At 39.4% G+C, this 16441-nt stretch overlaps 1 protein-coding gene across 1 annotated transcript in view; it reads right to left on the bottom strand.

The window, feature by feature from the left end:
* ZNF385D (zinc finger protein 385D) overlaps positions 1-13247 on the bottom strand; it is a 411842-nt gene extending 398595 nt beyond the window's left edge. Inside the window, exon 1 of the mRNA XM_088059112.1 lies at positions 13130-13247. Within this exon, the coding sequence (XP_087915238.1) occupies positions 13130-13232 (103 nt within the window). The 5' untranslated portion in view covers positions 13233-13247. The remainder of the gene's footprint in view (positions 1-13129) is intronic.
* Between the last annotated feature and the right edge of the window lie 3194 nt (positions 13248-16441).

The following is a 16441-nucleotide window of genomic DNA, read 5'->3' as shown; positions in this document are numbered from 1 at the left end:
TGGCATAAAACCAAGAGAAAGCAGAGCAAGCATAAATGAAAATTACAGTGCTATTATGTAAGCAAGTGTGGAATTTGGAGCTCATTGGGCTGACAATTTGGACTCTCATTACAATTGTGAAGAAGAAAGCTGAATAATTTCACGTACATGAAAACCACCACAAATTTCTTTAAGCAAAGAAAATTAACATCTGTATCTTAGCACATATATATACACACACATATATAAAATAGAAAACTCTGTAGTGTGCCAGATGGACATTTGAATACACAGGTGGCAGGAACACCAAATTCTAAAAAGGAAAGGCAAGGGCTTAAGCAGGAGGGGGAAAAAAACACATTTAAATTCTTCTGTCTCTTACTGTGAAGCTCGGATTTAACTGAGGTTATGGGAACTGAATAAAGGGGGAAGAATTTTTGGAACAGTAAAGACATGGAAATTAGTGAATCATGAAAAGAAGAGTGAGAGAGAGAAATAAAATATGGCAGTGTATTTAGATTCTTTTTCCTCCCAAGATTAAGTACAGGCAGACAGGCTACAATGGGATAATGCCAAAATTATAAATAAGAGCATAAAAAGTAAAGGAGAAACACAACCAGGTAAAATTATTCAAGAAAAAAAAAATAAACTTTATTAAAACAAAATGTGACCGATTACAGCCTTGGTTTGAAAATTGCTTTATTCCACAGGCGCGGCTTGCACTTAAGATGGGTATGCTCATCATTTTGTATATATCTCCAACTTTCTATTCTGAATATTTTTACCATTAATTTGACCTGTAAGACTGTGCAAAGGACGGCTTAAAAAGCAAAGAGAAAAGATTTTTCCACTTTGATGGGAAGCAAAATATATGCAGAAATTATGCAGCTAACAAATGGATACAAAACAATGAAAAAACCCCCAAACCATGAGCAGATTTTTTGCCAAATTCAATTATTAAACATATTTTCATTCACTTAACTGTAAGGTTTTTATCAACAGTGTTAAAATTGTTCTGGAATGGCTTTATTTAGGAATGAAAATTATTATCCACACGTCAAATAGCTACTATTTTAGATCTTAGTTCGAAAAGTATCTCATCAGCCTCTGGGGAAACAGAATAATTAGTCAAGTTGGCACCAAGTTCATTACCAAAAATATTAAGAAGCAGGTCACAAATAAGCCTTTTGTCTTTTTCAAGAAAGAAATAATCAACTTCTCACTTGTTAACAGATCCACCTGAAAATGGCCTGAAACTACACAGCCTTATGCTTCAAAGTTATTCACACTTCACAAATAAAATTTTACCTCACCAAGGAGTAAGGAGAGAAACAGCAGTTCTACTTTGTTAGGCTTTTATATCAAGATATTTACTGCCATCCTATCACTGTCAAATCTGATTATAAACCAGGGATCAGCAAGGAGGAGATTAAAAGCTCATCTGAGATGAAAAAAATGAAATTGATGAGAACTGTGTCGGTTTCACAGGAACAACCACCCAGATGGAGGGACTATCGGGATATTGGAATTACAGACATGAGTACTCCCAGTCCCTCCTTGCCCCTGAAATGTAAATGAAAACTGCTGGAATTGTTGAACAAATACATATATACATATACATATATACATACATATATATATATATACACATAGATAGATATAGATAGCTAGCTATAGATACAGGTAGATAGATACAGTGTAAGGCTCCCCTGTCCTCCTTTAACCAGCTTTGTGGAGCACAGGATCAGCATTATATTAAATTGAGATCCTTGCTGATCCTTGGGCTTTCTCTGCTCTTATTGGAGAATTTTTTTTCTCCATAGGCACTATATGCATTCAATTTCTGTTCTGTGAGAAAAGGAAGTACTTATTGCTGTGAGGTCTGGCACACAGGCACTTAAGCTGCTACATGAGCACTAAGGTCATTTAGCCATTTGAGTGTTTGTCTAACTGAAGCTGCTTTTGAGAAGCCACAGCCCAGAAGAAAGAACTGGCCAGACACAAAAGACAAGAAATAAAGGTTTATGTACATAATCTCTAATAGATGGATGGCTGAAGGGTTAAAGAGCAAGATTTTATTACTCAGCAAGAAAAAGGAGTGTGTGTGGTTCCCAATACCACCCAACTAAAAATAAATAAATCACAGTCCACTCTTCCAGATGCCACAATGAGATTTGCATTTCCCAATTACTTTCTACTGACTGGGTCCAGCACCCGTGTTGTGAACGTGAGATGAAGCAAGATGAAAATGGACATTGTTCTACTGCCTGATGCCCTCTGAGACCATTTTATTTGTGAGCAGGTATAGATCTATTACAGAACAGAAAGTTATCTCAACCCCTATAAGCAAACAAAGTGATATGTTTGAACTCTCCCCTTCCATGAATAACGCCTCAGGGAGCAGGCAGACCCACACAGAGGCACTCCATACAGTCCCTAATTCTAATTTGGGGGCTACGTGGGCCCAAATCCGTGCCTGTTCCTTCATGCACAGGAGCAGGTGCAAGTATAGTCAGGGCACTGTCTCTTATAGCAAGAGTCTCTCCCAGAAATGTGCTGGGTGTAGGAGTAGTGGATCATCAGGACAGAGCAAGTCTAATTTCATTCTCTGTGAACTGCAAATGCAATTTCATTTGCTGCATCCTGGGAAAAGTACAGCAGCAAAACTATCCTCCCACAGTGGATTTACTAAAGTGATTTTTTAAAAATGAATGGAAAGAGAGAAAAAAGAAATCTCATGCAGAATAAAACTCCATTACTTGTATATATTTTCAATTATGCTGTCTAAAATGGAAGTTCTACTCTGACATCTTAAAAGAATTTATTTTCTTTCAGCTATCAGTAAAGATTTTTTTAAAAAAACATGTTCCGGGGGGTGGGTGGTGTATCGCTACACAGAAGGCAAAAATAATCACTTTCCCTGTCCTCCTATCCTTCCACATTTTCCTTTATGGGTTATTCTGCTTTTACTGCCTACATTCTTCACCTGAAGTCAAACCCTCTGCTTTATGGCATCACAGTGGTTGCTGTGGAGGCCATTACGATGTACAAAGCCAAAAGTGATGAGTTCAAGTTTGGACTGAGCAGTAGTATCTCATGAAATGCTTCTGAAGGAATAGGAAATTTTAAAGAAAAAAGAAAAGAGAACAGAGAGAATGTATTGAAAACAACTTAATTAACTTCTTAAATGACTGTTTGCCATCAACTTTAATTATCACAACTGTTTTCAGATGTATTACTCCGATGGCTGCAGAGATTAAACTATACATATGGAAGCAAGCACACAACAGGAACAGGCAGCGCTAACACAGATGGCAGCAGAGTTCCCAGCCACGCTGCTCAGTAGTGCCTGCTGTGATTGCTGTCGTCTTCTGGAGCAAAACACACAAATGACAAAGTGTGGTAAACACAGACACGCGCTGTGCAGTGCTGCTCTGACAATGACAGCTCCTCGTGGCACCCCTCACTCTGCACGTTCTTCTGTGCCACATTCAGGGTTCCCTAAGTTATGACCAGGGAACACATATTCCTGAAAAAGCTATTAGTTCATCACAATTCCTTCTCCTTCTGGACTGGCTTCACATATCCTTTCTCAAACATAGACACATAACTGTTGAAGTACAAATTCTAATTCTCAATAAACATGGAAAATATTAGAAATGGGAGAAATCCATCTTGGGACTTACATCACAAAGTCACCCACTGCCAAATTTTCCCAACTCTGGTATCAGATAGAGTTCTTATTTTTTCCCTACATCAGGAAAATTATAAATTACTTCTATTTACCAAACTAGTTTCTCAGTCATCTTTTGCCTCTAGCTTTAACACCTGAGGTGTAGGCTTCAAGGAAAAGCATTGATCAAAGATTTCTGAATCATATCTGTATCATACTGACAGAAGTTCTTACCCATCCACTCGTTAAAAACAAAACCTGCTAAGAGCAATGGAACAAAGATAAAATCAGATGTCAGATTAAAAGAAAAAAAAAAAACAAAACAAACACTTTAGGACAAGACAAGGAAGAGAAAAATTTGAAAAATAAAACTTCAATGGCCACAGAGCTCAATGAAAGGTCTTATTAAAATATTATTAAGCAAAGAAAGAGAGCCTCTAAACAATCTTTTAACATGAGTGCCTTGAGACTGCTGGTGAACAAATGTATCTTATTTCATGACTGCAGAAGCATTAACAAATTAATTATACCAAATAGCTGAATTAATTAGGATATGTGGGACAATGGCAGTTAATACCAAAAGTTATATTGTGCTTTTTAAAGAAAAACAAAGAAAAACATTCTTTTGTATCAAGAAAATATATTACCAGCAAGGTTGTACTACTGCATGCAGGCTATGTTGCATGGAGATTTCTTACACAGGAATACTGATGGAAAATTATGTAATTTACTTGTAGGCTTGTAAACAAGAAGATACCAGAACATAAAGGTGCAGTGGAGCTGCTGGTTCTTTGTCAAATTCCTTAAGCCAGACACAGGGGACATCCAGAGAAATCCACCCACCCTGTGAGCAGGGTGTCCAGTTGAAAACTCAGAACGAGCAGCCTCATTACTGTCCCAAAGCTGGGACCTTGTGGGGGATCAAAAAAAAAAACCCAAATGAAAACAAACAAACCCAAACAGAACAAAGCAAAAACACACACACACACACACCTCACACACAACCTCTGTCCCCACCCCAGCACCAAAAAAACCAAAAACATAAACAGTAAAGCATTATCTTTTAGACTCTTTCCATAGTGACCAGAGACTTCTGGGCTATAATGACACTGGAACATTTCAGCTACATTTCAGGTTGCCAAGACCCTTCTTGTCACAAGCTCTTACCTGCACTTCTGATTTATGCACACAGTTGAAGGGCCAGACAGCTGGTGTACTCCCCTGCATTTCTCAAAAAGTTAACTAAGTTTCTAGGTGAACTCAGATAAGGAGATGCAAACCTAGGAATAGTTAGAACTCTTTTTTTATTCAGAACACTATGGATTTAGCAAATTATTAGCTTTCCATAGCATCTTTTCTGGAACATCCTAAAATAAGGCAGCTTTCATTATGTGGTACTTCAGATCATCAGTGGAATCATTTTAGTGCCACTTACTCTTGGACTTATTTCTAGGAAGATGCTCATTATCTAGAACTCCTACTTTTCCAAAATTATCAGGCCCTCTTTGGCTTTCTGATGTGAAAAAGTAGCCAGTTTCCATACTTTGTACACTCCTGCTTTGGATGTTTTCAAGATTGGATTGAAGAAAGCCCTGAGCAACCTGAGCTGATCTCGCAGCTGACACAGAGCAGGAAACGACTAGATGCTCCTTAGGATCCTTCCAACCTGAATCGTTCTATGTATTCCTCAGGTTTCCACTAGATGTGCTGAATACAATCAGAACTTATTGGATCTAAATATTTCAACTCGATCAAAAACAGAATTTAAAAAACAAAAAAAAAATATATGTATATATAACCCCCACCAACCCGTCATATACAACTGTCAAAATGCATCAATAAATAATTTTGCCACTTACCTCTTTTTATTCTAAGAAAATCATAAAACAGAGTTTGAGTTTGCAGAATACAAAAGCCTTGGGCTAAAAATGTCCATCTGCTATCAAACTGGCATCATGTTGATGCAGAAATAAGAGGAAAAATAAGCTAGGCAGGGATGCAGCTTCGGCTTAGCCCTCCCTGCAATGGAACAACTGTTCAATGCTTCTAAGAACTTTGAAAAACTCTCAGGTATCACTTAATCATCTCTTCTGTGAGATCATTTGTGTGCTCACTCTCTGGAACAAGTGCCAAAACAGAAGAATTCAGAAAGCCTGAGAAATCAGCTCCCTGATCTGGTGCATATAGCAAGCAGCTGCAGCCCACAAGATCAAACCCTTCCAAGATCAGAATCTCACTCCAGTCACTGCAGCTTCTGTAAGGTGATCCTTTTCCCACCTTTACACTTGCAATATAGTCCTCTCCCAAAAATTAAAGTAATTGAGCTGGGACTAGCTTTTCAGCCTGGACATTAAGAAAACGAAGGCTACACACACAAACAAAAACCCCAACAATATATGCTTCTGTTCAACCAGACTATTACTTCTCAGTGAAAAATAACAAGAAATCCTCCATGATTGCACAATGAATAAAAACAGTGGTAAACTCGTTTTTTGCTTCATTAGAACTTGCCTTTGTAGGCCAAATGCTCTAAGCAATTTAGGCTGCACCCAGCAGTACCATTAACACAAACAACTGACCAACCCTCAGGCAACTTCAGTGTTAACTGAAATCAATACCTGGACTGGGAGCAGTCCTTTTATAGAGAATATACAGAAGTCCAACATCATCAGGACTGGAAAAGAGTGTGTTTCCCTTAAACACATATTGTGATCTAAAAAAACCCCACTTTCTTCCAGTTTTTAAATGGATTTACAGGCTTGAATATATCTTGGAATTCCAAGTAGCTAGAAAGCCAAAAATTCACACCTACCTCTAAGTTAAATAAAAATTTAATATTGTGTTCCCATTCCCTCTAATTCAGGTTTGAACATTGTAAGGAACACATTAATGATGTCAGGACTTGATTAGGAAGATGTCTTATATTTTAAAATTATGCAGAAATCTTGAACAATTCTGCCGATCCCAGAATGCAGCATCTCATCTGTTTTATAGTCCTGCTGATATGAATGTAATGCAGGGGTCCCTTGATCTCTCTGTGTACAGTTTCTCATTACAGAACCTCCTCTCACTTACCTCCTAAAAAATTTTACTCACACCCACTTCTTGTCTAGCAACAACCATGACCTCCCACATGAAACCACAGTGCCTATCAGCCAAGGAGATGAAACTGATGAGGACATCTGGCTACACTACATGAATTTACTCAATCCAACTTCTGGAGAAGGAGTATCTCTTCTCAACCTCCCATTCCTCCCCCTCACTACAAATGCCAGCAGTTTAGACAGCTCTGTAGTTTCAGAGCTTCAGAGCAATAGTACTGAACAAAATACTGGAATGGTTTGTACAGCAAAGCGAAATGCAGCCATTGACTGTAACAACTCCTTTTTCTTGCTTTTTTCCACAGGATCGTGGGCTCATTATCACAAACTAACAGATCTGCTTTAATCTGCCTTCAGGAGAAATTTCTACCCACTAATTCTTACTCCTCATCTCTACTTTTTGATACTTTTGAATGATACATAATGAAAATTGGTCATAGAGAGCACACAAAAAATAGTCTTAGATATCACAGTGCACAAGACCACAAAGCCATTTTAAAAAGAACACATTTTACAGAGTATTTTTGGCTTATTTATTAAATGGATCCTTCAGTACTTATCTTCCAAATGCAACAAAGATTTTTTTCATAGAAATAAAGAAAAATAATCTCAATGATACTTCTACACAGTTACGGCAAATGCTGTTTAATGACTCAAGGAAATACCAGTGTAATGCCTTTTTAACAAAAGGGCATTTATTTTCAAAACACTGCCCAAATAGCAATCAGAGTGCTACCTTTAAGCCCACTCACAAAGCAAGAGGTACAAATTTGCATTTGCTGGCACAGCCTCCCTGCCCTGTAGCCCCTTCCTCTGCACCATGTCACTTCTCTAAATTATTCAAAGAACGCCACTATAGTTTTGTTTCACTTACGATTTAATGCTTAAATATTTTAATCAGCACTAATTTAGAATCCATCAACAAAACAGAATGCATCAAAGTGAACCTACAATAACAATATTCCTTGTTCAACTGTTACAGGAAATATTACATCCTCTACACAATGTCATATGCATGAAGACAGAAAATGAAAATGCTGCCTTTACGGTTTCATGAGAAAGACAAGTTAAATCCTTAGAGGGTAAAGACATTCCTGGTCTGGGGATGGCTTATGCTTCTACTGCTCAGAACAGCACTGGGAATAGCCCAAATTCATATGGGAAAGCAGTCAGGAGTTGCCACAGTTCCAATCAATTATTAAGGCAACATGACAAAACAAATTCAGCGCATAAACAGACATTCCAACTGTAGTTAATGGACAAGATGATTCATTGTTTTAACATGGCAAGGCTAAATGGAAAGACAAAGGCAGAGATGTTAAACTGAATACTAGGACTGGAAACTTCCAGAATCAAGTATAAAATGCCCCGGAGCCAGGGTTACTCAAAACATAAAATATTTTAGAATGTACTGAAATGAGATACTTTCTATAGTTCTGTCAGAGCAATCATTTCACCTAGCTTCAGAATTTTCAACAGCAAAAGCCAAACGATCAGGAAAGTGATTTTTTTTTTCCTTTCTGATCACATCATGTACTTCCCAGCAAGGTGACTTGAGACTCTGTCTGACTAAAACTACTCAAATAGTTTGTAAAAAAAAAAAAGTCAAAAAAATATATCTGGTTATGAAATGGAAGTCTTTGGTTTCTTAACTACATTTCTGTGCCAAAATTAGATTTAAATAAATATCATAAAACTGTATGTGGAGTCTGCTCTTAAGATCTAGATGGTGGGTTTTTCATTCTGTCATGAATTAAAATTTAGAATGATCTGTGGATTTTTACCTCTGATTACTTATCCCTAATTGAGGAAGTTATAATGCTAGGTTTTATCAGTATCATAAATATCCTCTTCTATGAACTAGGCATCTATTAGGATATTGCTTTTTTTACAGTGAATTAATTTGAAAAACAATACAAAAGAAACAATTAAAAAAAAAAAAAAAAGCAGAAACAACCACAGAAACAATCCCTCTTGTTCTCCAGACCAAAACTCTTACCCATCCATTTGTTTGGAAAGCCAAGCCTTCAGAGCAAGATCTGCATTATGCAGTAAACACACTAATGAGACCCCAAAAGTGGCTGAGGCATCAAAGTGTCAGTAGATGTAAGCAGAAATAACATCAATGTTCACACATTCTGAACACACAGGCTAGGAAAATGTTTCAGTATTTAAAAGCTACCTGCAGATTATACCAGCTGATCACAGAAAAAAATGTTTACTTGCTTCAACAAGAAAACTTTATTCCTTTATACTAAGCATATACATATATATATAAAACCTATATTAATTTCAGACATTTACTTTTAGAAATGTTACACTAAGGCACATGTAAAAAGTGAGGTGAGAGAACTACGCCTCAAGCAAAACAGAAGATCTGGTTATGACTACCTCAATCCGACCAACAACATTATTTCCCAGGAGACAGAGAAGGAGGAAAAGGAAAAGCCAACAGAAAATACTGAAGCACATTCTTGAATATTTCAAGAAGAAATGTACAAAGATGAGAACATCTGAAAGTGGAAAGCTCAAGCACAATTTAATTTCCTTACTGTTAACTGTGGAATTAGTCCAGCCCAGGAGCAACCTGGATGTTTGCATATTCAAGAATATTCAAGACGAGAATGATGAACAGGTTTATAGGGGTTTTTTTTTTCCTCTCTCACCATTCTCCCAGCAGTTCAACACAGTTAGAAGAAACCATGACTCTGTAGCAACAATATGTTGACTTCTACCCTTCCCACACTACAACCTTTCCATTACACCAAACAGACAACAACAGTTTTTGTCTTATTCTGTGAAACTCTAGACAGGTGAAGAGTAAAATTAGTCAGCAGATCCAGGTGAAAGAGAGGTCTGTGTTGTTAGAGCTCATATTCATTTATGCAGCCTGCCTGGGTATAATTCAACATATTGGCCTAAAACCAACTAATTTAATTGTGCTCGCTGAAGCACAGAGGACTTGTACTCACCAGCCTAAATATGGCACATTTTGTGAGCTCTTTAAAAAAAAATAGATTGAAAGGAATTTTTTTCTCTCTAAAACTTTACCTATGTGGACACACACACTCCTATACATACATCCAGTACTATTTCCTTGTGCTGTTTTTCCCTGGTGTTTTTATACTGACTTTCACATAGCTTTATAGAACATTGCTTCCTCTCCAGAAATTATTTCTGGTGGTACCAAGTAATTTAAAACTTATTTCTGTTTCACAGCTTTTAGTCACAATCTTTCCGTATCTACTCCTCAAGGGAGGAGGTTTTCTCCTCCAAATATTTCAGTTTTCTTAAGCAGTACACTAAAATATTACTTTGTCTACGTATTTTTTGTTGTGTTACTTCTTAACATCTTCTGCCTAAAGAGAATCTGTAATAGAACTCTGGCTGTAGCTGTCAGTTTTCAAGTTCTTCGGAGATTTTACAGGTAAGTTGCCAATGATAACCAAACATGAAATCATTTAAAAATAGACTTTTCACAAGACTGTTAATATTCATCATCTCAACAGGATCTCAAACTTTTTGCTGGAATCTTGACAAGACTTCATTTCATGTATAGATCACAATCAGTGGAAATGCTAGTTCTCCTTTATATTGCTTTACATGGTACAAAACGACAAAACCTGTAAAACGAGAACTTCTACATAGGAGATCACAGGGAAATTTTCATATTTGTATTTTTAAATATCAGAAAAGTATAAAAAAGTCTCCACAGTTCCTCAAGGAAAAGGTGAGAAGAATGTCAAAGCCGGAAAATATTTGTAACTTGACTCAGTTAAATGGCAGGTTTGCTCAGCTGCAACTCAATATGCACCCTGCCAATTCAGACCCTTAAGTGATGCCCAAATAAACATATCTTAATCCAAATATACACAGAAACACTGTGCATGGTCTTCAGATGGTGTCAATCATTACAGTGCTGTTGAGTTACCAAGGCAGGACGGTGGCCCATTGAAATGGTTTTGTAGCAAAAACAGAGATTAGGAAGAATTACTGCTTCCCAAAATTGAAAGTATTTCATACAGTTCTCTTGTGAAAAGTTCCCAACTCACTTTGATAAGTGAATGCAAGCAGGTATAAATGAGTCAAATCTCTCAGTCTGTTTCCTAGTTAAAAATTGTTGGCAGTTTACATACTACAATTTTACTTTTCAGTGTATCTTACTTATAATTCCTCTAAAGATTTAGCTTAAACATTTTAATTAAATTCTCTGTTCCTGCATGATGAATTGATCAATGCTGCTTACAGAGGCTGAAATCTACTTAGAAGTCCATTCTTGGAGAAGAGAGTGTTTCTATAACTTTGAAAATTTTATAAGCATACTAAAGTAATATCACTTCTTTGGTTTTCACCCCAAATATTTCCCTATAGCAGGCAATAAGTATTAGGGCCATGCAAATTACTCTAATTTCATTTTTACTTTACATTTGGAGCTGTCAAACGTTAGGAAATGATCTGGCAACTAAGTCTAGTTCACTTTACAAGGGCAATATAATAGAGTGCTTATTTTTAAATTACAGGTGAAATCTAATTGGGATGCAAAGTGTATGGGCTTCAGTGTAATTCAGTGTTCTGTGCTGTTGCAGCAATTACTTAAAGGTGCATTCAGTGTCATATGATACTTTAGAAAACACTCATAAGAAGCAATCCTGATAGACTGAAGCATACCACAACTTTTTTCTTAAGGTAAATTAGAACCAAGTTATTTTATAACGCTGTAATTTAACTAATTTAGGGTAGAGCTATTATGATAATATATTAATCATAGCAGCATATGCAGGATTATAAACTTTGCCACAATTGCACAGCTGAATCAGCCAACTGTTTTCAGTTTGGCCCGACACCTCACACGACACAGTCTGTGGATTCAATTCTGGCTCTTCTTAGGTCAGTGGCAAAATTCCCACTGAATTCAGTGCGTCCAGAATTTTGGTCTATGTGCCTAGCTACTGCATAATACCCACATACAGCTTACAGGAATCCCATCAATATGCAAGTCCCTACTACCAGCATCACACTCAAAATTAATAGGATAAATATTTACAATTATTTTTAAACAACCACTTTTCTTCTCTAAAGGGATTACACTTTTTTTCCTCCACTGAATTTATTTTAGAGGGTGTTTTTGACTTCCACTGACAAAATCTTTGCTCTGACTTTTAGTCTGCTTCCTCTTTTGGCTTGTGAAAGGGGCACAATGAAGCAAAATGGAAAAGGAGATGTTGCTGCAAAAGCACTCCAGCTCAGAAACATCCAGGTGACAGTCAATGGAAGAAACACTGAGTTTGCTTTTCTTTCAGACCTGCATTTGAGTTTATTACTTTCTTAGCAAGCATCTTCTCAAAACACCAACACCTGAGATGCCAGGCTCCCTTGTCATCCCTTGTCATCAAGATTACCGAATGAGCTACATCAATCTCTGGATTTGTAAAAAGTACAAATTACTTCTTCAGCCAAATTAGTTTGTCAGGAAAAGACACGAAGTAACTTTGGGGACTAACATAAACAACAACAAACAAACACAAATTGACGCAGAACTCAAGCACAACTTAAGCTGTTACTTTACCCTTGAAGGATTAGGTCAGAGACTTCTGCAAACCCACTTACCCGAGCAGTGGATTTAAAACCCAAGAGGGAACACACAGCTAGAACAAACTCTAGTGAGATTTGCAGACATTGCAACCAGATCCACAAACAGTTGGGTTCGTTCCTCAAATCAGAGAGCGGTGACAGCCAAGCAGTACAGTAAGGAAACCGAACATGACAGATTTGGCTCTGGGTAAATTGCATTCAGTGTTTAGCACACAAGGGTCATGAACCTCAACACTTGTTTTCAATAGTTCGTGGAACACCACTCCGTTCTACGTCTTCAAAGTCAGGACCTGAATTTGGGAGAACTGTCTGTGTGCTGTTTAGCCTTCCAAGAGAGCATCTGTCTCCCCGAGCAAGTAAGGGAGGAGGAGACAACAGCACACAGGGCAATATTTTCGACAGTGCTTTCCGGGCATTAAGAGCGTGAAAGCCAAAAGAGATTTCGGGGACTCTTCTCAGGTTCACTGGCGTTTGCCAGATTGCAAATGCTTTCTGCAAAAACAATCAAAGAAGCCGCTATCAAAGCAAGATGCCAAAACGCGCGCGAACACCGTTCCTCTCCTTTCGCCTCGGCAAATAAAAGACATAAGGCTCAGCTCGGCGGAATTTGGGAGCGGGGAGCTCCTCTCCCTCCGCGCCCAGAGGATCCCCCTGCCCCAGAGGAGCCGAGCGGCTAAAACAAGTCGCAGCCAAGTTGGCCTCGAGGCTGCCCCGCGCGGACCTCGGGGCTCCCGTCCCACCTCGGTGGGCGCCCCTCCGAGCCCCGCCGCGGCCGCCCCCTTACCGTGCCGGGGCTGGGGCTTGGCGCCCGGCGGCTTCTCCTTCCTGCCGCCCGCCGCGCTCCGCATCCGCCAGCACGCCGCCCCCCTGCCCAGCGCGCCGGCCATGCCGCGGGCGGCACCGCGATCCCGGCGGGAGAGCGCGGGGGCGGCGGCGGAGCGCGGGACGCGGTGCCCGGCGGCGGCGGCGGGCGGGAGCAGCGCGGTCCCCACGGAGCCGCCTCCGCCCGGGCCGGTGTCAATCAGCGCGGGCGGGCAGCGCCCAGCCCGGGCGGCGCCGCCCCCCGCCCCCCGCCCCGCTCGCCGGGGCCCCGGCAGCAGCCCTGGGGACGGCGCCCGTCCCCCCTGCTCGTACCGTAGGGAGGGAGAGCATCGGAGGCGGCGGTGATGGGCTCCCGGGATCAGAAGAATTCCGGGCTTGGGAAATGACAGCCCCCGGCACAAACCTCCTCCTGCCCGCCGGCAAGTCCTCCTACAGCACCTTCCCTGAAAAACATGTGTATGTTACCTCCTGCCATCAAAATCATTGGTTGTGCACACTCCTGACTCCATACCGATGAGTAACTCAACCTGAGATTCCCACTTCCCACAAGACCATGTGTGGTGAGACAACAGCCTGCCTCCTTCCCTCCCTCACCTCCGCGGAGCACCCTCTTCTTCCTCGCTAGAGTCCCGGGGACTCCTCCGACCGTCGAGTTCCTCCCCCGGCTTTGGCGAGGGGCTGCAGAAATTTCTGTAGAAGGATCACTGCCGTGCAAGAAACATAACGCTCGTAACTTTTGTTTGCGACCTTAGTAATAAATCCACTTGCATATCAAATTATAGGAGAGTCACTGCAGCAGCCCTGAAAAGTTATTCCATGGTTGATTTTTAATTTTTCATACACATGTATATATATGTGTGATCAGCACTTCCACAAAATGTATCCTTCTTTCTATACGGACACTGAAATGCATGCAGAATTTGCACTGGCTGAAAGAGGAGGAGAGGAAGGGAAGAAAAATAAGCCCTTCTTCATGTGCTACTATACTCCATCTCTGTTTCCTTGACTTCAAGAAAGTTGTGGAGAAAGATGGTTAGGATTTGTTATCATATCTTTAAAACTTAATTATCTGGAAACTAACTCAGATCCAGGTTGTGATTTTGTAATTTATATTTCATTTTGAAAGACTCTTCAGCTTTGAAACTCAAACAGCCACGGTACAAAGGAGCCATAGCTGGCCCCCAGTTTTGTCCTCCAGTTAAAGATTATCCTCCTTCTTCTCAATGCCAATCTCCACCAACAGCCCCTGTTAAGCTCCCATCCATCCCAAGCCCTGGATGCCCCCCAGCGCAGCCGCTGTGCCTCACCTGTGAATTCTGGCTCACAGAAGTGAGTCAGGAGTGTCAGGAGCCTGCCGGAGCTGTTGGTGTTCCAACACGCTGCATCAGGGGTGTTTTTCATTAGCGCTGAGAATGATTCATGTGAACAAGGATCGCTGACCTTGACCTCACATGCACAGATACACCCTGTGGTGATGGATGTAATAGAATAAACAGTTAGATACGACTGTTTATTCCCTCTTGCAGTGTTGTTCTTGCCCAACTCTATTGCTCTAGAATACAAATAATGACTCATTTGCTTACCCTCATAACATCACATTTAGAAACCTGCTATTCATCTCTGCTTGAAGGGTCTTGAATAAATATACTCCCAAAACGGCCGATTTAAATCACATATATTTTTATCACTTGACACTGTTTCTGTTGTTATTGATAAAGACTACACAAGTGGGTGTGTGGTGCATCATGTCACTGCTGAGGAAGTTTTTTATAGTGAATGGTCTTTTGTTAAATCTACTTTTATAAGAGTATTTACACAGGGGAGAAAGAATAAGGAAAAAGAAAATAAAATACATCTGGGGATCTATCTTCTTCTGCTAAGAATAAGAAAACCCTACAGCAATTATTTGGAATGCAAATGAAAAATAGAGTATAAGAGTGTTTGGAGAGAGCAATATTTTTAAATTATGTAAAAATGTATTCCATATAAAGCAAAGTATCAGTGAGGAGGAAAAGTCTGCAGTAGTTGTATGCAGATTTAATATTCCAGAACAGCCTTAATAAATAGGGGAGAAAAAAAAAAAGAAAAATCAAAAAGAAAAATAAGACTTCTACCAATCTTACATACTTAATTTTTCACTGTGAAAAGATGTAACTTTGCAGAAACTTCTGCAGCTGAAAAAACCGTATTTGCAACCCCTCCTTGAAAGACTGATTTTTCTATCATCAGCATTAAATATTTTTATTTTTCTTTTTTTTAAAGAGGGAAAGAGACAGGTGTCTTCTTAAATATTATTGCTCAGTGTACTACCCGTGATTTGACAGATCATCCCGCTTCATCATTTGCCAACAGAAGGTGGAATTGATAATATGAGAAGCCTCTGTTGAAAAGGTGCAGATATAATAAAATGATAAAACTGAAGAGATACCTCTGTGTTTTGTACCGTCATTTCTTTACCATGGCATCGTAGGTTTCAAGCTAATTTTTGTTTAGTCTTGTTTATGTTTCCTGCTCATTTAGCACTGGAGATGTACAACAGTTTTCATGTATTAACTTGGGGCTGTTTTTCCACTGGCAAATGAGTATTTGGGTGTCATATCTCTCTGTTTAACATGTTCTTTGCACATAAGCACAAAACAGACTGGTGGTTTGAATATGTGTTCTAAATTTTGCTTTTGCTGAACAGACTTATTCAGACCTTCACAAATAGGAGCACTGCCATACTTGCTTTTTTTGCTTAGGCATCTGTTGTATTACCTAAGAATATTACTGGAAGCATTTCCAATAGTACCAGTTCTCAGGGCTGAAATTATTATACTTGCTTGCTTTGGAAAGGGAATTACACAGTACATGCTGTCTTGTCAGGCTCTCTGAGGATATGACCTCAAATTAGGAAGGCTTCAGCTCAGACCAAGGTACCAATTCACCTCTAATCCAGAAGCCTCTGTCCCTTCCCACCTTCCAGTCCAATACTCGGTGTCAACATCTTCATAAGTTACCATTAGCATGAATTTTCTCTTTATGTTATTTTGTTCTGGTGACTTCTACTTCTCCTAACCTGGCCAAATAGAGAAAAGCTAGTTGAATAGAAATGTAGTTCTCAAAATTACACTGATTCCTTGCAGACCACCATTTGATATTCCACATGGGAATCTGTGCCCCTCCAGAAGATGCCTCAAGGTTGGGAAGCATTACAAGAGATTTTGTACAAACCACATAGAAGCTGAATAACAAGCAGCACATCTTTTGCTTTTTTTTCTTTTTTTCTTTATTT

Source organism: Pseudopodoces humilis, chromosome 1, assembly GCF_049639895.1.
Source record: "Pseudopodoces humilis isolate 2021_Gansu_Grassland_sample_001 chromosome 1, ASM4963989v1, whole genome shotgun sequence".
Lineage (NCBI taxonomy): Eukaryota > Metazoa > Chordata > Aves > Passeriformes > Paridae > Pseudopodoces > Pseudopodoces humilis.
The sequence above is the reverse complement of the archived record's forward strand: the minus strand, read 5'-3'. Positions and strand labels throughout refer to the sequence as shown.